Source organism: Lagopus muta, chromosome 24 (assembly GCF_023343835.1).
Source record: "Lagopus muta isolate bLagMut1 chromosome 24, bLagMut1 primary, whole genome shotgun sequence".
NCBI classification, from domain to species: Eukaryota; Metazoa; Chordata; class Aves; order Galliformes; family Phasianidae; genus Lagopus; species Lagopus muta.
The window spans coordinates 5,149,295-5,168,792 of record NC_064456.1 but is presented as its reverse complement, the minus strand read 5'-3'; the positions used below and the strand labels follow the sequence as shown (position 1 = coordinate 5,168,792).

General features: G+C 55.0%; 2 protein-coding genes across 2 annotated transcripts in view; one reads left to right on the top strand and one right to left on the bottom strand.

Annotated features, from left to right (window-relative positions):
• Positions 1-797: 797 nt before the first annotated feature.
• LOC125684163 (proline and arginine rich end leucine rich repeat protein) lies at positions 798-10,014 on the bottom strand. The gene is made up of 3 exons (XM_048926074.1): positions 9,852-10,014; positions 2,578-3,538; positions 798-1,288 (listed from the first exon to the last, which is right to left on the bottom strand). Exons 2-3 carry the CDS (start codon positions 3,521-3,523, stop codon positions 1,110-1,112), a joined length of 1,125 nt encoding a protein of 374 aa, XP_048782031.1. The 5' UTR covers positions 3,524-3,538; positions 9,852-10,014; the 3' UTR covers positions 798-1,109.
• Positions 8,668-19,498, top strand: part of FMOD (fibromodulin) — a 31,731-nt gene continuing 20,900 nt past the window's right edge. The window contains exon 1 of the mRNA XM_048926073.1: positions 8,668-9,816. The gene's annotated coding sequence lies outside the window, so the exon portion shown is untranslated. The remainder of the gene's footprint in view (positions 9,817-19,498) is intronic.

Sequence of the window (19,498 nt, the reverse complement as noted above, 5' to 3'; positions counted from 1 at the left end):
CAGCATCTCAGCACGGGGGCGGCAGGATGCGGGGGGGGGGAGGGGGGGGGAGGGAGGGGGGAAGGGAGGGGAGGGGGGGGGGTCTGAAATCGGGGCAGGGGCGCAGAACGCGCGGAGTGTATTGCAACCCCACAGGCAGCAGCAGGGGAAGGACCACCACCCCCCCTCCACCATCTCCTGCCCAATCGCCCTCAGCCACGCCGCCCCGAGAGCAAGGCTGCGGAGCTGAGGGAGGACGGCGTCCCGGCCCCGGGCCGTGGCTGCGGCCACGAGGTGTCGTTGCCGGCTCTGCCCGGCGGTCCCAGCCGGCGCCCCGCGCACCGAACCGGGCGGAGGCCGCGGGACCTCGGGGGAACGCCCCGTGATCGGGCTGGGACCCGCAGCACCGCTCCACCGCCGTCGGTTGGATGTGACCGCAGAACCCGCTTGGATTGATGGGAGGCGGTGCGGGGACGGAGGGCTGCGCTTCCCAAAGCCGGGAGTCAGCCTCAGCGCGTGCTGCAGCCCCGAGCGCAGGGATGCAGCTGTCCCCACAGAGGCTGGTCTCGGCTTTCGTGGCTGTTTGGGTTTGGTGTTGGTGCAGAATACTGCTGCTCTGAGCTGAAATAGCTCCATCACAGGGCTGTGTGATTGCTGTCCTGCAGCACCGCTCGCTCCTGTGCCATCCCTTCCCCAAACAGCCTCCTCATCAGCTCCATCAGGACATGCTTTGGCTAGGACCGAGCCCATCCTCCCCCAAACACTGCCAGGTCCAGGGGAGAGATGAAGCCAGCTCCAGTGCTGGCAAAGGGCCAGGTGGGGAGGGGAGGGGGTGAGGGCAGGGGCAGGGTGACAGGAGTGTGACAGCATAGTGAGAGGTGACAGCCCCCCATGCAGCCCAGGCTGATGCTGGGACCTGGGACAGATGCTGCAACATGATGCTGTCCTGCAGACAACCCCTGGGGACACAGAAGCCACTGCAGGCAAGGAAAGGGGGGAGGGAGGGGATGAGGAACAGAGAGGCCAGGGTGTGAGCGAGGGAAGGGGGAAGCAAAGAGAGTCCCGAGTGTCAAAAGCTGATGGGGTTCAAGTCTTTGTGCAAAGCCAAGTCATAGGAGAGGCACGCAGGGCTAGAAAACCACGGACTGCAGAAGGCGGAAACACATCATCAGGTCCAAGGGGATGGGGGGCTTCAGGAGGTTCCCGTCCAGCCGCAGATACCGGAGCCGGGGCACGCTGTCCAGGTCGGAGGGGGAGAAGTCCTGGATGGACATCAGTGAGGTGGGGCAGATCTGCGTCCCATTGATTTCTGCAGGGAAAGGAGAAGGGCATGGATTAGAGGTAACGAGGAAAAGGAAGGCAGGGTGGGATGCTAAAGAACCATCCCCCTCCCCTCCATTCATTTGTCCCTATCTTCATAGGGTCACCCCCACGATGGGTTTGCTTTGCTATCAAAGGGAGAATCCCCAGCCCCTGCAAGGGGCAGGGTGCAGACCAAGCAAGAAAGAAATCCTGCTTTTGTTCAGAAGTGAAGCAGGTCACTCAGCCAAAGCAAGGTGAGGAATACAGAAAGCCAATCTGGAGACAAAAGGGATCATCACAACATGGTCAGTGCTTGGCAGGTAAGAAGACAGCTCCTGCCTTGCCCCTTCCTGATGCCGCAGCCAGAGCCCGGTCCACGATTTTACATCTCCGTGGCAGCACACTGCTCTTCCATGTAAAGCCGCACAGTCACTGCCCAATAAACAAACACTGCAGCATGTGGAAGTGGTGGCGTCACGCCACCTGTTGGGACCAATGTCCTACCTGGCAGCTGCTTCACAAACGAGTATTCCCTGTGCAGGTCCTGCAGCCCCCAAACCAGAGCCTGAAATACGAGAGCCCAGCTCTCTTTCCCCAATGCACAGAGGGTTTCTGGCAGGAGTGCAGCATTCTTGCTCCCCTGCAGATAGCAAGGACAGCAGGTCACTGGACCTCTAAAAGCAGAAACATCTGGCTTGACCAGGAATGGTTCTCTGTCTTCTTCTCTAATGTGCTGGCTGTGTTTACACATTTCACAGGCCAGCACCATCAAGTCGCTATGCTTTGCCTGGAGCAGCGTGAAACTGCCCAGGTTGGTTTGCCAAGACAACCTCCATCACAGCCCTGTTCTCCTTGTTCCTTCCTCTGTGAGGCTCTGCTTGAGAGTTAATCTGGGTTATTTCTAACCATCTTGACTGTGTATTTGGCATCAGTTTGTAAAACATGTGCACAGACACTCTTTTCTGAGCAGCCCTATTTCTGAACCCTGGTGGGGAAGTAACTGCTTCAATGACTGCTAGCCCCTAAGAACGTCTGACCATGGCAACGAATAAGAAAAGCCTTGCAGCTCCAAGGATCATTCAGCCCTGCTCCTCTGCTGCTACCCTCATCTGTGGTTCGTCCTTCACCTCGTGCAAACCCACCTTCATTTGCCAACACTAAAACCTGAGCTCATCTCATCACTGCATCCCCCCTTTGAAAGGTTCATGGGTGAAAAATGCCCTTTGGAACAAAACTCTTGCCATCTCTCAATCTATCTGCTTCCCAGATCTCTCCCGGCTGGCCAACGTGACTCACTTTCAATGGAGTTGTTGTTCAGGTAGAGGTGCTCCAGCTTGGCGCTGATGAAAGGGACGTTGGTGAGCTTGTTGTGAGCTAGGTGCAACACCAGCAGGTTGGTGAGGTTGAAGGAGTTCTTGGGGAGCCCCTTGTCAGAGATCTGGTTGTAGTTGAGCCGGATGAACGCCAGGTTGGGAAACTCCTTGAAATAGTCACTGGGGATGTCTTCGATGTTGTTCCTGTCCAGGAAGAGCTGGTGGATGGCACTGGGCACCCCAGGCGGCATTTTCCTCAGGATGTTGTGGGCAAGGTTGAGTTGCATGAGATTCTTGAGTCCTTTGAAGGTGTTTTTGTTGAAAACTCCATCACTGAGCTTGTTGTGGTGCAGATCCAAGAGCACCAGGTTCTCCAGCTTGTTGAAGACCCCAGCAGGGATCTTGGAAATCTGATTCCTGCTCAGGCGCAGCTGCTCCAGGTTGGGTGGCAGGAAGGCAGGCACCTCCTTCAGCTGGTTCTTCTCCATGTAGAGGAAGATGAGGTTTTCCAGCTTCTCCAGGACCCGCCTGTCCACTTTCCGGATGCGATTGTTGTCGAGGTTGACCCATTTCAGCTCTGTGGCGTTCCTGAAGGACTCCTCCGGGAGGTCATCGATGAAGTTGTTCTGGAGGTAGAGGTAGTGGATGCGGGACGGGATGATGGGGACCTTCCGTAGGTTGCGGCTGTCACAGTAGAGGGCAGAGGGGAAGTCTGGGGGGCAGTAGCATTCTCGGGGGCAGTCAGGGAAGATGGAGGGTGGGCCAGGCGGCAGGGGTGGGGGCAGCTCGGTGGGCTCCACGGGTTCAACAGGCTCGATGGGCTCAGGAGGCGGGCGGGTGGGTTTCCGTGGAGGCTTCCTCCGCTGCCCACTCACCTCTGAGATCAGCACGAGAACAAGTGGGAGAAGCAAGCTAAAGGCCAACTTCATGGTCCAGATGTTTGCCTAAGTGAGACAACAAGAGGTGGGTTAGGAAGAATCACAGAATCCTAGAATGGCCTGGCTTGAAAGGGGCCACAGTGCTCATAGATGAGCAACCCCCTGCTGTGTGCAGGTCACCAACAGCAGACCAGGCTGCCCAGAGCCACATCCAGTCTGGCCTTGAATGCCTGCAGGGATGGGGCATCCACAGCCTCCTTGGGCAACCTGTTCCAGTGCCTCACCACCCTCTGTGTGAAGAGACCAGTTTAGGTTCTGCATCATCTCCCATCACCACAGTCTCTGGCACCAGGAGTTACTCCACTACTCTGCCAGTAACTTGCTACTTTTTCTCCTTCCCCCTGGGAGTTATCTTTACATCCAATCCCTTTCCCAAGCATGAGTTCACTGAGATCTCCTCTGGCTCAGCTTTATGCCATTGAGGGTTGCTTTTTTTTCCATTTCATTTGTGTTTTTGGTGGGCTTGTCTCTTTTTTTTCTTTTTTTTTTTTTTTTTTCTTTTTTTTTTGGTTGGTTGGTTGGTTGATCTTTACTTTAACTTTTTTGGCTTTTCAAAGAACAAAACACAGCTGAGAGAAAAGTCACCTACATCAGGGCACAGAAATGAGATCAAGGTAACCCTACTCATTCCACATTAAGAGGGAAGAAAGCTACACAGGGGTCCTAAAACTGCAAGGAAACTGTGCAGTAATTCTGGCAAAAGACGAGTGGTCATAAAGACAGGCAGGGAGGGCAGAAATCCCCTGAATAGAGCAGAGGTGAGCAGATGGGCCACGAGGAGACATTTTCTTGCTCTGAACTGCAGCATCCCTTCAGCTTCAATAAGCAGCATCTCCTGTGGTGGGAAGATGTCCCCAGTGTGGGTTGGGAGCCTCACTGCACCCTTCTTCCAGAAGGATGGATTGCCCTTTCAGAGGCCCTGATGGATTAGGGTTAATTTTGCTCTTGAGCCAAATAATCAATGATTCAGCAACAAACTGGCTGAGCAACAGTAGCAGGAGGCCTGCAGCAGCTAGCAGAGCAGCGAAGATGGATAGTGTTGTGCTTCAGGGACCAGGATTTAATGCAGGACGGCCCATTTCCAAGGCTGTGTGATAAAAAAAGGACATTTGCAAGATTACGATTGGGCAATACTGAAGATATTCTGCCATACGGCTCCCTATGTTACCCAGATAACTGATCTGTCACCTCCAGCCCCACTGCAGGGTGCTAGGCTGGGCTGGTAATTTAGGGGGAGTGCAATAGCAGTGGGGGATCTAGAGGGATCAGACAAGGCCTCTGATTGTCCCTAGCCATTGGGAGCCCCTCCTGGACACCAGCCCAACAGCTCACATCCCCCACTTCTCCTTCTCAACCACATTGTGATTTCTGCGGTTGTTACTAAGCCCACGGAGGCTTTCTGTCCCATCCCTGTTGCCTGAAACAGCAGCAGCAACCATCCCTGCAAGATTTTTGCTGGGTGCTCTCCAGCTGACAGCTTGGAGGGTGGCAGAATCCAGCTCTTTGCAGATGAGCTCCCCAGAAAGCCTGGTGAAAGAGGTGCTTTGGATGCTTCCCAGGCCAGCTGGAGCAGGCCAGGTTCTGTACTTTCTGTGCAGGCAGCAGATACCTGGGGGTGTTTGTCAGGCTTCTACCAAAGGCATTTGGCACTCCAGTGAGAATGGAGCCCAGGTGGATGAACAGCAAAGCAGATGGAGAAGCTGGGCAGAACCGGGATGGGAAGGGGAACCAAGAGTGGGGAGACAGGGAGGAGGGTGGGGAGGAAGATGAGACAGAGAGGAGAATGGATCTCCCAGGCTAACTGAGCAGATGCCGTGGGAGACATTACAGCTGGGATAGCAGCATGAGGCAGGAGGCTTTAGTGATGCTGGAGCTCAAATCAGTCTGCCTCAAGGTATAGCAGCACCCACAGCACCCACCACCAAATCTCCTCCTGTTGCCTTTTCCTGGCATAGAAATGCCTGTCTAGGTCCCCTCCAGCATAACAACCCCCTTTCCACTCCAACTCTGGTGGGTGCTTCTTCCAGCCCCTGAGGCTGTGCCAGCCCTGCTCCCTTTGAAGCAATCCCATGCATTCCTGGGGCTCAAAGTAATTGACTTTCTCCTTGAAAAAAAACCCTGTTCCCACCCCCCGCCCTCCCCTGGCCTGTGTTACTTTCCTTTTTGTCTCACTCCGCTCCCATCTGGCTCTGTTTAACCCTACAAGGCTCCCATGCCTGCTGTTTTCAATCAGAGCTCTGGCATCTCGCTGGGGGAAGGGAGGAACAGGGGAAGAGCAGCACCGCCAGATATTCAGCTCAGCAGTATTGCAGTCAGTTCCCTTTGGGGATGTACGTGCATGCTTCTGTGTTGTTGGAGGACAGATTCGACAGCAGGCCGCGGAGTACAGACAAATTCCCAACACACAGGCCCCTCCCTGGCCCCACAGCATCCCCCTCCTCTCCAGCCACGTCCCCCTTTGCACACCCTCTCCCCCCACATTATCCTAAACTTTTGCGCGGGCTTTTGCATCAGCTCCAAAACTCAGCTCTGGATTTTCACACCCACAAAGCTTGGTGGAGTGGGGGGAGATCTGATGCCTGCATTTGGGTGGTGGTGGAGGGAGGAGGTGGCTGGGATGCAGTATGCTGCTGTTCAGCGCACTCTTTGGTGCAGCCATTCAGCACCTCCCTGCTGCAGGGGCAACTTCACCACGAGGGGCGAGGACGAGGTTGCCCCATTGCCCCATCAGACTCAAGAGCTGGGTCAGCTTTCAGCCCATTCAGAAAACACCTGGCACGTGAGTGCTGTCACACACACAGCCATGCTGTCCCCTCCGCATGAGCCTCCATCACTGCAGGGACTCTGCAGAAATAGTGTCTGAGCCAGAAATCCAGACCCAAGAGCGACAGCATCATGTGCCATTTGTCAGTGCAGAAAGAAAGTGTCAGCAGGCAGATGCAAACCCTCCTAACCACTGTACTGCCTGCAACCTGCAACCTGCAGCCTGCAGGGCCAGGACTGCAGCCGGTCTGCCCACTGCTTCCATCCCATGCACAGAAAGCAGCACTCTCTCCCCTGCAATTTGCACGCAGCAGCTCACGGCCTGTGGCACCCACATCCAGAAAAACATCACCAACCAGGCTTTTTGCAACAAGCCTGAGGCTGCCATGAGATTTACAGTTGCCTCCAGCACACTGGAAGGTTCAAAGCTGGCTCTCCCTGGATACAGCGCCATCAGCAGTCTGTTATTTGTCGACTTTCATACCACTGAATTAACTCACATGAATGCAAGAAATAGATTTTGAAATCCCACACCCTGATGCTGCATGAGCACTGGCTGCTGAATCTGTGGCAGTGTCTGCTCTGCAGATGCCTCCACCTTTCCCATCGCTCTCTGATACACAGGTCCGGGGTGCCTCCCCAAGGAATCCCTGCAGTAGGAATAGAGTTAAATCATGAAGCAATGAATGCCTTCAGGAAACCAACTGCTCACTGCAGAGGAAAGCCCCATTTTGTGAATAGTTTTAACAGTTCAGGCGCCTCTTGAGCCATGCTGAGTGGCTTGGGTGCAAGACCAGCATCTCCTACAAGACCCTGGTTGGAGTTATGGCAAAGCCTCCAATAAATGCCGGCCTGGAGCTTTTCCCAAGAAGAGACAGCTGTGCATTCAGTATCCCATTACAAACAACAAAAATTCAGCACAACAGCTGGAAATTCCATCCCCAAACAACACTTTGCTTTCCAAATAGTTTACCTTTGGTGCATCTGAGCCCATTGCTCCGAAGCAATGTTTGCTGCTAGCGCAGCGACTGACCAGTGCAGAAATCACAGCCTCTGGGACAGGAGGGAGCTTTGTAAAGGCTGTTGGGAGATTTTAAGCAGGCACAAATCACATCACTCTCTCTCAGGTGTCTCCTGCCCTCGGGGCTGCCTCCAGAAGCAGCTGGGTATACAGGGAGCAGCAGCAGGCTCTGGACAGATGTTTCTGGGACCCCTCCTCCTGTGGAGAGGCCAGGAGGGATAAAGGGGACCTTTGTCTTTAGGAAGGTGAGGGTAAAGACTTGATTGCTGCACCATTACATTCCAGCCCATTGCCAATAGCCCCGCTCCCTTCACAGCTTTCCCACTGCTACCTCCATCTCTCATTTCACCTCCACTCCCCAGGCTGGAAAATACCCCCAGCTTCCCTGTGAACCTGCACTCTACAGCAGAACAAGAAATAGTGACTTTAAAAACAGCCAAAAGGAGCCAGCAAAGAATCCCTATTGGTCTCCCTCCACCTCCAGTCTCCATAACAGCCCATTAGCTCTCTGCGAGGCTCTGGGTCTGATCAGTTTTAACCAAAACAGGGGGTTCTTTATCCAGCAGTGCCGCAGTGCTGGAAATGCTGGAAAACCACAGTGCACAGTGCCAGGCTGTCCTCTGAGGGAGGCAGACATGCTGCCACCCGCACGTTCCTGAGGCGCCTGGGGAGCAGAGCAGAGCGGAGCAGTGATACAACAGCCCTGCTTGCCCTTTCCCAGTAATTTCCCAGCCAAAAGACAAGCCGTGGGCTGCTGATCCAGCTGGGGTCGGTGCTGCATTTCTTCTCATGTGAACATGGGTGTCCCAGGGGACCAGCTGTAGTCTGGCTGGAGAGCAGCTCAAATGTGAGCATGGGCTCACAAGCAATGCCTGTGGGCTCAGCTTGAGGACTGCGGGCTGTGGGGATGGCGATGCGCAGCCCATGAGTGCTCCCCCCGCTGTGTCACAGTCACCAGACTCATTGCGAAAAGCTCGTTGTGTTTGCCACGACCTCTTCCCCCTGGGATGGTCTGTGAGAAGGCAACGCAGGCAGAAAGCACCACTGCTGCTTCCTCCATCTCAGCAATTCCTCTCTTCTCCTCCTCCTCCTCCCTGCATGCCCTGAGGCTGCTCCTGGCTCAGCCCACACACCTCCATGCTGCACCCACAGAAGCAAACCCCCATGCACACCCCACTCCCCTCCCAGCAGACGCATCGTGCCAGCTCCGCTTTTGTAAAACATTGAGAAACACTCCCTGATGCTTTGTCAGCTCCTTCCGCCTCATCCCTTTCTCCCAGACTCTTCCCAAGGCAGAGCAGACCTCCCACAGCCATACTTCCATCCCTCCTGCTGGGAGCACCCAGTCCATTGCCCTGCAGCACAGAGGGGCACCCAGGAACCGGCGCTCCCCCAGGCTATGGGATGCTGCAGCCCAGCACCACATAAGGCAGCCCACAGCTCCTAGGAAAGTTTCCAAGCTCTCACATGCTGCGTGCTTTGCATTCGGCTGCCAAGAGAATGAATTTCTGTTTTTCATCCTTTTATTTATTTCTTTCTTTTCCTAAAAGCATCCAGCTCTCAAAAAGGCAAAGAAGGGCAGGTTTGGTGTAAAACTGAATCTCTTCTGCACACCAAAATTTTTTTTCCAGGATTTAAGTGAGCATCCCTGCCCCGTTGCTTCCTCCCTTCGCCTGCTGAAGCAGGCACAAAGAGCCGGCTGTGAGCCAAGCTGCTCCATCTAATGGGGTGGCAAAGGCAGTGTTATGTGCCCTGGGAGTGGGCTGCGTGTTCCAGGCACAGACATTGCCTGTTGGGTAGAAAAGCTCAACCACCGTGCACAAAAGGATGCTAAAATTGCTCCTGAGGCTCCCAGATGTTGTTTGGCTGCCTCATCCCACCTCGCTCTACAATCCCAGCCTTCCTCCTGTGGGAGCAGCACCCTGCAGCAGCCCCCCACCCCATTCCCTGCAAACCCAGAGCTCAGTGACCCGGTGCCACAACACACGGAGTGACGGAGGTTCCCTGGGAGCAGTCCTGACTCCAGAGGTGTGCGCTCTCCTCTCAGCCTCTCCCACTCCTTGAACACTTTCCGCACTGCTTTCCCAAGCAGGAGATTGCTCTGGGCACGGCGTGGGCTGAGCAGCCCCCTGTCCACCCCCAGCACTTCTACCCAGCTGGAGAACTGAGCCTGCGTGTGGTTGGGAGCTGCCACAGAAAGCACCTGGCAGTAGGCACAACGCTGTCACACACGGGACTTAGTTCTGCTTTCAGCCCCCTCCACCCCCAGCCCTGCACCACGCTGAGCAAAACTCTTGCAAAAACAGAGCAAAGTGAAGGAAAAAGAGACTCCAGCTGCGGAAGAACAGAAGGAAAAGAAAGAAAAAGAAAAAAAAAAAAAAAACACAAGAAGAGAGAGAAAAGGAGCAGCGAATGCTGCTGTGCATGTAAGAGACGCTGGAGAGGGCAGGAGCATCGTGGATCAGTGCAGCGTCCAGGCTGGGACATCGGGCAAGGCGAGGTGAGCCTCGGGGGAAGCGCCTGCCCACCGCTTACCTGCGTGCACCTCTCCCTCCTCCTGCCTCTTATTAATCCCCAGGGCAGTTTCCCTCTGGCTGCCTCCCTCCTCCTCCTCCTCCTCCTCTCCACGAGTGAGCGGCGGCCGAGCGCGCGGCGCTGCGCGGGGGTTTTGTTCCTGGGAACCGCGGGCGCGGGGTGGGTGGGAGCGCGGGAGGCGGAGGGCTGGGATGGAGGCGAGATGACAACAATAACGTCTTTATCTGGCAGCCAAGCGCTGCGGGCTCCGCACACATGGCCTGCCTGCCGGAGGGCTGGCGTTTAATAACAATTCCTTCTGCTGCGGAGGCTGCTCGGAGCCCGTGTTTAAAAACAAAGCTAATTAATAATTTCAATAAGCCCTTCCCTTGCCACGGCCCCTGCTCCGGGAGCGTGCCGTTGGGCCGGTGTTTTCCAGCTGTGCTTCTGTTTACAGAGGGGGCACAGAGTGCAGGGACTCTGCGTGTGCCACCCATCCCCAGAGCCGTCCCACGCGAGGCGGTGACACGGCACGGGGACACACAGCTGCCCTCTGTCCTGCAGAATGGAACCAGTCCCGTGCAGGGGTCTGGAGGATGGCATCATAAGACATGGTACGGGTTTCATTCGCTCCCAGTTGGTGAGAGCTTTAATTCAAATCCTGATGATGCTCAGTGAAGAGGAAGGAGCAGAGCTCTGGCAGTGCTGGGTGGCTGAGTGGGACGTGGGTGAAGGGCTGTGGGGTTTTACCCTCAGTCTCTGCAGGTCCTGGGCTGGAAAACTGCTCTGTGCAGAGGGGATGTACTGGGGAACCTCAGTGCTGGGGCTGCAGGGATTGGTGGGCTGGTGGGTGCCCAAGGGGATCGTTTTGCTCCCAGGGGCTCCAGGTGAATATTCACTGTGCTAAGAAATAGCTTGGGGCCAAGCAGGGAGTGCCACAGGCACAGCAGGCCATGAGCATCCCCATCCCAAGCACCACTCAGGTTTGGGGGGCAGGGGCTCCCACGCTCCTCATCCTCCTTCCAGCCATGTGGATCTGCAGGAAGGGCCAGGAAAAGCTGTTTTTGCTTAAAGAGAACCTGGACCAAAACCTGCTGGACACTGGCAGCTGCCTGGCAGGGGCTGATACTGCACTGCCCCACTTGGCTGATAGGTAAATCAGCAGTAAGTTTCAAACAGCCAAAATCAGACCCTCCCCAAAGCTCCCCCCAGCTGGCATCCCCCGTTTGGCCCTGAGCTCCCTGCAGCCCTTCTGACTGTTCCAGCAGTGGCCTCTTCCTTGCTCCATAATGGGGGTCTCACTGGTGACTGATTCCTGGGAGTGTGATGCCCCAGTGACATGGATGCCCCAAAACCTGCAGGACACCGAAGAGGCACAAAGAGAAGCCATGTTGGTACTTCATGTTGCTTAAACAAAGGGTTGAGATGGAGACGTGTTTGCCAGCTGGAGAAAGATCAAAATCAATATGGAAAGAATATGCTGTTTTCCAGCATGGAGATTAACACCAATTGCTTTGAAAAAATAGTTGAAAGCCTCCAAATTGAAACGAACACGGCTATTTTTAATGTGTTTAGGTTTTGCTTTTTTTCCTGTTACCTAATACATCCTCAGCTGAGCACAGAGGTATGCACAGGGGAAACTAAGGCATTGAACAGGGGCATTTCTTGCACAAAAGCTTTCCTGCAAAGCCCAGCACGGAAAGGTCTCCTATTCCAGACTATCCACTGCATTGTAAGAGCTGTGAAGCTGCTCGCACAGCTCCCATTGCTGGGAAGAACAAAAACCTGTAGAAAAATCCTGCAAATCTGAATTTTACTCTCAGCCAAGAGACTTTGTTGAGTTTTCTTTCTGCAGGAATTTCTCACGGAGTCCAAGTTCTGAATCCACCTTCAAAGCTGTCCTGGTTTGGTTTGTGAGCTGCAGCCCTGGCTGCCACATGGCATGGCTGCAGAGAAACCTTCCCCAGCTCTTGCAGGCAAAAGGGATGCTCGAGGGCAGCCGGTGGCATGCCTGCTGTATGGGTTTTGTTGGCTCTGGTCATCCCTGGTACCACCTCCCTTTGGTTGATGCCCCTTCCCATCCTGCTTCTGGCCCTCCCTCGTGCGTTTGCTCTGCAACAGAAATACCTCTTTGGTCTGGCGGATGTAGAGAAGGAAATGTCTGAGTGTGAAAGCACCAACAGGCAGAGCCAGGGCTGTGAGAACGGCCTGTCCCCACCAGGCAGAGCAGCAAGCGGCTGCTGAGGGCGTCCATGCAGAGCAGGGAGCTCTGCTGTGGGCTCCGAGGCTGCGCCCGGATGGGCATGAGCTGCAGCACACACAGGGGGAACAGCGGGCAGAGAGGGCTAGGGATGGGGGTCTGAGGAAATCTGTGACAAGAGCACTCTGTGAAAGCCATTGAGAGCCAGCAGCCCCAGGGCTGTAAGTAGAATTATGCACTGCAAGAGACTTCTCAAACGCTGACAAGCAAAGAGTTGAGCCCAGGCTGGGCTCCTCTTCCCCATGCTACAGCCCACGATGCCCAAAGGTAAGGCCCAGGACAGAGGAAGATGCTTATTCTTCATGTTATGACAGCATCGGCTGCCCCATCCCAAGCCAAGACTTTGCTCCGCTCGATGCTGTGCAAACACAGATGATTAATGGCATGGTGCTTCTTTCTGACAGCCAGATCTTCAAACTCCCCTTGGAGAGCTCAAAAATTTCTTTAAAAAAAAGAAAAAAGAAAAAATCAGAAAGGGAAAAAATAAAGACAGGAAATCCGAGCCGCCCCTGCGGCCAGCGGGTCGGATCAGCGCGTGCTTTATGCACCACGTCAAAGCAGGCTGCCCTCGCCGAGCGCCCCGGCCCTGAGCAGTGACATCCCCAGGCCACCCCTCCCACGGGTGCTGCTGCGGTGACCCGGAGTCATGGGAACGAGTCCTGAGCAGGGACAAGGGAAGCCCTGAGCAGCTCCCCTGGGGCTCTGCACCTCCGTGTGAAGCGCACGGTGTTGCCACCAGCCTGCAGAATTAAGCTGTCACCCCCCACCCCCGCCGACTCACCATAGAGCTCATTCCCAGGAGTCAGAAGCTGTAAAAGCGTCACCAGGAGAAACATATGGCTACAAACAAAGCTCTGGAGGTGGAAGTGAGCAAAGGGGAAAAGTATGCTGCTCTGTCATGCACAGATCCTGCTCTCCCGTCGCTGGGATGCTGCGGGATGTGCTGCACACAGGGCTGGGCAGAGCACGGCTGCTCCATGCCTACATTTACACCTCCAGCGAACATTCGGAAACATGCACTGTGTGTGCAGCTGCAAAGGGGATGTGTGGAAGGTGTTCAAAATGCCCATCAAACAAAGCAGCTCCCAGCCCCAAGTGCTCTACAGGCAAAAAGATTCATCCCAGTGCTTGGCTGGGGTGGGAGATTGGGTCACTTCAGTCAATGCAACACAAAGTGAGGCGGAGGAAATTGGTCAAATCAATTCCTCACAGATACGCACAGCCCAAACGCTGCTGCCTTCCTTCCAAGTGTGGCCGGGCCCCTCCATCCATCCCTGGGCATCTCATGCTGCTGGAACCAGGATGCAAACACCCCATGGACCAGGACATGCTTCTTCACCCGCTCAGACAGAGGCAGATGGAGCCAGGCTGGAAAAAACTAGCTGCCCTTGATTCCAAGTGAGAAACACAGCTGAAAAAGCCAGCTGACCTTTGCCCTAACCAGGTGTTTAAAAAGAAAGAGAGGAAAAACAAGAGATAATCCTGTTTTGAGCACAGCTGCTGTTTTGGTCATTAAATTTACAGGCAAATCACCTCTCAAGATCATCCTCAGCAGTTGGGTGCCTGAGCACAGGCGCTGCGGCAGCCAGGGAAGGGTTAGGGAATGGAAAATGCCTGCAAGCTTCTCGTCCCACAGCCCCACCAGAGCTGACGCAGAAAAGGAATGCAAACCCCAATGCCTCTCGCTTGCAGCCGTAAACCCCTTCCTGCTTGGCTGTTGCCAGAGACGTGATGAAGCGGGAACAGGCCAGATTGGATCAGGACAGCACCGGTGGTCAGTCTTGCCCTGCTATGGGACAAAATGCAGGGAGGAGAAAAAGTGGATCTGCATCCCCCATCACCTGGGGAAACTGAGGCAGGAGGGAGCTCCACTCTAAACCAGCTGTCTTTTCCTTTACACAACCTGCAGTATTTCCCAAGCAATGCCAAGGTTTTATTGTTATTCCTCTTTCAGCCTTGGCATGGGGGAGCTGGCATACCTACACCAGCACAAGTACTTTACAGCCAGCACTGAGCTTTGTCTCACCCCCGGTGCTGAGCTTGCAGTCACCCCGTGGGGATGGAGCAGCGCTTCCCCAAGGGACTGAGACCTAGCAAACTCATTGCTGGAACAGCCCGAGGAAGTAGCCCAAGCAAAAGGCAAAATGCAGGAAGGGGCTCAAAGCTACCAAAGCAGAAGGGAAGTGGCATCGCAGTTCATGAGGACCCCGTCCCTGCTGCATGTCACACACAGCTGGCAGTGGGGCTGGCCAATAGCTGGTGGTGGACACGGCACAGCTGTCAGCTCCACTCCATCTGCACTGTGACCACTGAGCCCCCCCAGCACACCCCCAGCCCCTTCCTCCCCATTCCACATCTCCTGGGCTATTCTCATGGCTGCTTTAAGTGCAGGGAGGAGATACAGAATTCATCAGACCTCGCATTTCTCGGGGATTAAATCATCCAGCTCATTTCTCTGAGGGAGAGAAGTCCAAACCCCCTTTTTTTTTTTTTCCTGCAGGGCCGAGCAGCCACTCATTAGCTCTTGGCAGCAGGGCACGGCGCTGGGCCAAGTTGCTGCTGCGTGCTCAGCTCACAGCCGCAGTGCCGGGGGCTGGGAGCTGCGGGGCATCAACCAGGGCCCCCTCCCTGCCCCACGGTGCCCCTGCCTGGAGCACCCCCACCCAGCCCTGCCATCGTGTCCTCTCCTCTCCTGGGGTTCGTGGCCCAGTTTGCTATGGTTCAACAGTGGTTTGCACTAGGAGTGCACAGGACACGAGGACATTTCCTCCCCTGAGCAAAAGCTGCATTTTTCCAAGCTGTCTTGGGTGTGACAGTAGCCTCTATGTGGAAAATGGCCCCCATCATTCCCTGTCTGGATATTCTATGGAAAGGACATTAGGGCTGATATTTTAGATAAACAAAAAGAAAGTGACCCAGGCTCTGGAGCTCATGCTGAACCCTAGGGCTGCTCCTGAGGAAGTTGCTGCTTCCACCCTGCCCCAGTGTCAGTGCTTCATCCCAGAGATCCCATCCTGCCCACTGGGCCCCTGAGAACAGAGGGGAAACTGAGGCATGTGTCCAGGGATGTCAAGAAGGCAACAACATGTTCCCACATCCCTGGGGTCTGCAAGAGACCCTACCAAGCTCCAGTACACGCTGCTCCACCTCTCCAATCCTTGGAAACCCCAGGACATCCTCTCCCTGCTCTTTACAAGCAGTTTGACCACTCACTGAACTATATGTGATGGGTTTCACAGAACAACTCATATGAATGTCAAGCTGGGAGCAAACCATTTGGCAGCTGAGCAGAGGATGAGCAGCAGCAGCAGCACTACCCAGCCCCAGCAGACCAGGAGCCCCGCCAATGTCTATTTCATCTCTTGTTGTTGGCTATTTTTTGGCTGCAGAGCCCTAAATCCCCAGGGGAGCAATTTATTACCCCTGGGGATAAATGGTGCTGATGTGGGGACCTTCATTGTCCTTCTCTGGCAGAGGGCCATGACTCAAATGGGTCCCCAGACAGGCACAGCGACAAGGGCAGGTGACCGAGTAACCCCACAGTGACTGCCTTACCCGTCCCTGAGACACGGCTAGGGAGCTCATGTGATCTTAGGCAGCATCTCAGACCCAGATGCTTCAGGAGACAGCCAAAAGTACATGGAAATGCTTCAGATAGCTCCTGGAAGGAGCTCGGGTGGCTGGGAGCCACCTCCTCCTGCCCTGCAGTCCCCAGTGCCACCACAGACCCCACGGGCTCTGGGATATTGCTGCTGCCCAGAGACCTCAGATGGGGAGGATTTCCCCCCTCTTCCTGCCCTCCTGCTCCCACCACCCCCACATGCCCATCACCCCCCAGGTGAAGGCAGCAGCAGTGCCTGCTCCCCATTAGCAGCTTTCTGGGAGCCAGCACTGGGAACAGCCCAGCAAGCACAGACCCAGCAGCTGCCAGCATCCTCCCCAAGAGCCCATCCACAGCTCCTCCACATCACCCACCCCATGTTCATCCCACCATCCCCTCCATCCCCTCCCACCCAGGAATGGGGTGGCCTGCAGTTCCAGCCCCATGGCATGTGGGGTGGACACAGTGCCCCACATCCTCTCTGTAGTGCCACGTGCTCCAGCAGAGCTTTACAGATGGCCCCACTCTGGCATCCCACAGCTGCTGTCAGTTGAGACAAGCTGTGCAGCTGCTTGCTCTCCAGCAGGCACACTTGATTTAGCTCCTGATAAAAGGGGACAGTTCTCCCCTCTTCTTGTTATTCACACAGGACAGGAGCTCACTGTGCTCCCTGGTGCATTTCGTGCTGCTTGACACGCTGCAGCCCACAGTGGGGCAGGGACAGGGCGCTGTGCCACAGCCCATGGTGGCAGGGAAGGATGGGGGCTCCTGGGGGCAGCTTGGAGCTGAAAAAGCAGGCAGTGTTGGTCAGAATAAGAACAAGGCAGTGATTCAATGGAATGAAGCACACTGGAAACCATGAAAGCAAATATTCCAAGCCGAGCACACAATTAGCTGGTGGGACCCATCATCACAAGATGCCTCTCAGGCCAAATGGCTCTATGGGGTTTTAAATAAATACATAAAAAATATGTGAGGGAATGCCCACATGTAGGGAGACCGCTGTCATTCGGGGCGGCAGAAGCAATGGGAGCAAGCATTCCAATGAGCAGAAAAGTGCTGGGGACACAGAAAGGAATCATCAAGCCGTGGTGGACATCTGCCTGCTTCTCAGGTGATGCATTATGCCCCTGGAGGGATGGAAGGGATTACCCAGCTGTTGGTGTGCAGGTGACACAGCTCCCCACTGGCTGAAGCGCTGTCCCAAAGCCTCTGTCACCTCCCTTGCCCTGTCCAGGCGTCACTGCTGGCTGTTTGCAAAGGAAACACCTGAGGCGCATCTGGCCCTTCCAGCCCTCCCTTGGGTTTGGCCTTCATCCCTGCTCCTCCTCCTTGCCCAGTATTTTTCCTCTCCAAAGGCAGGAGCCAGCCGGCTGCTTCCCTCACATGACATCAGCTGCACTGTGATCCTGGCTGCTCCCCAGGGTGGTAGGGGACAAAGTGCTGCAGCCCACCAGTGCCTGGGGGACTGCTCCCACCCCCAGCATCTGCTCCACCATAGTGTCCTCAGAGGCGATAACTGGGGTGATGTGGGCTAAGGCTGATGGACCTGGAGGGTAAAAACAGCTCCTTCCCAGCAAGCAACCCCAGCTGGGGAAGGCATGACTGGGGACATCCTGGTGCTGGTCTTGCTTCTTAATAAATATGCTCCTCCTATGATGACCTGACAGTGCGTTTTGGGCAGAATGACAACACCGTCCCTTCCAACACAGCAGCCCCTTGCCTGCTCAGCTGCCCCATGGAAAACCCCAGCCTGAGCAACAGACACCTCCAACAGCCTCACTGCAACAGCTGCCAAGGGCACGTGAGACATCCCGAGCTGGGGGCTGGGCTGCACGTCTCAGACGGGGACATTTCCTACATGCAGTCCCTTGCTGTGCACTGAGCATGCAGCAGTCCCCAGCTCCACACTATGTGTGTGTGATGAGAAGGTGAAAGCAGAGCACAGGAGGCTGGGGGTGATGGATGCAGCCTGAGCTGGGAAGCAATCTCAGTGGCCCCATTCTATTGCTGCTCATTGCACTCGGTGCGGATTTGCCTATATTGCTTGGCGGAGTGTGAGTAGCAAACAGGCCTCATCAAAACCCCAGAGATACCCAGAAATGGCTCCAAATATTACAGCTATAAATTCAGCTCATTTCTCTAAATGCTCAGAGCTGCCAGGGAGGTTGACTCAATCTCTCTCCTGGTGGCTTTGTGCCGAATCCCACCAGACACTGTTCCCCCTGCAGCTCCTCATGAGGGTCTGCAGTACACATCCCACCATACCCCAAGCTCCTACTGGTGCAACCTCCACTCTCACACCCCTTCTGTCCCCAAGGTCTTACCATCTATTCCCCCCCTCCCCTCCTGCCAGCTTTCCCCTGTCCCCTTGAACCATGGCTACTTTTGCAGCACTGCTGGGACCACTCCGTGTGGCTGCTCTGCCTTGTGCTTTTCCCCACGCGAGCAAAGGCTCCATGTTCTCCTCTCAGGCTCTTTCAGGGAAGGCAGATCCCACTGGAGATGGTTTTCTTTTCTCTCCAGGTTGACTTTTCTCATATTCTTCCTTTCACATGCTGCATCATACACAAGTAGCTGGCTGCCCCAGACACAGGACAGACCCAGCCCCACTGCTCCCCTGCAGTGGCTATTTGCAGGTAAGAGTTAACTCTTCCTCACAAGCTCTGCATGTCCCTCAGCTGTGTACATTGAAGGCAAGCATCAGATTTCCAAAAACATTCCAGGACTGATCCTCCAGAGACTATATCCTCACATCCCCCCCAAAAACGTATTCCTTTCTCCTCAGGAAGAGCAGGGCTATAATTAATCCTGGATCATCCCTGGGGTTGGGAGAGCTGGGAATGCTTCAGAACACGGACTCCTCACCCAGCCCTTTCTCCAGCCACTCATCACCCAAATATTTGAGGCCCGGTTGTGCAAAGAGCAAATTGTGCAAAGGGACAGAGCAGAAATCCGGGCAGCTGCTGGCTGTGGCAGCTGCTCAGAAGGGGAGGTGAGCAAAACCTCAGATCCAAAACTGGGGGTACCAGCATCTGCCATTGCCAGCATCTACCATCCAAAAGGAGCTACTGAAGTTCTGCAGACGCTGGGGCTCCCCATTTTCCCATTTCAGGGGTCAGAAATGGGGTGCTTTAGCAGCAAAGTCAAAGCCTAATCCGTTTGCTTCAGCCTGTCCTTTGCCACAGAGACGGTTGGTGGCATCAAGGGGATGGCTGTGGCTGTGTGCCCTGTGCCACCACAGCTGCCAGCACACAGAGCCCTGGGGGGAGCAACCAGCGTCAGCCACAGGTGACATCGCATCCCCAGAAACATCCCAGAGTTTCGATTTCCCACCAAGTGCTTTACTGAGAGTAAAAATAGAATGGAGGTATTCTGACAGTATCGAAAAATAATGTTTCCTGCAGCTCCAAACGACCACAGTTTTACGAGAAACTTCTTATTTTTGTTCTCGTATTATTTTGGAGTGGGAAAGAAAAAACAAAAAAAGCAGAATGTGCAGCCTTTCCAATGGAACTGAAAACCTTCCTCCTGTCCAGCACAAACTGCTGCTCACTCCTCTTTAAAGCAGAGAAGCACGGAGGCTGAGCAGTGAAGCAGCAAGGTGGTGGCAGCACGGAGGCTTCTGCCTCCCCCGGCAGTACATGGAATCTCATAATGAAACTCGCCTTGGTGGAAGTCCCAGCTGGGCTCACACAGACCCCAGAGAGCCTGAGCCGAGGTTATCAATCACGGATGCACTCCAGCTCCAGGTTTATTTTCCTGGCTGTGGGGTTTTTGCTCTGCTCTGAAACTATGTCTGCATGG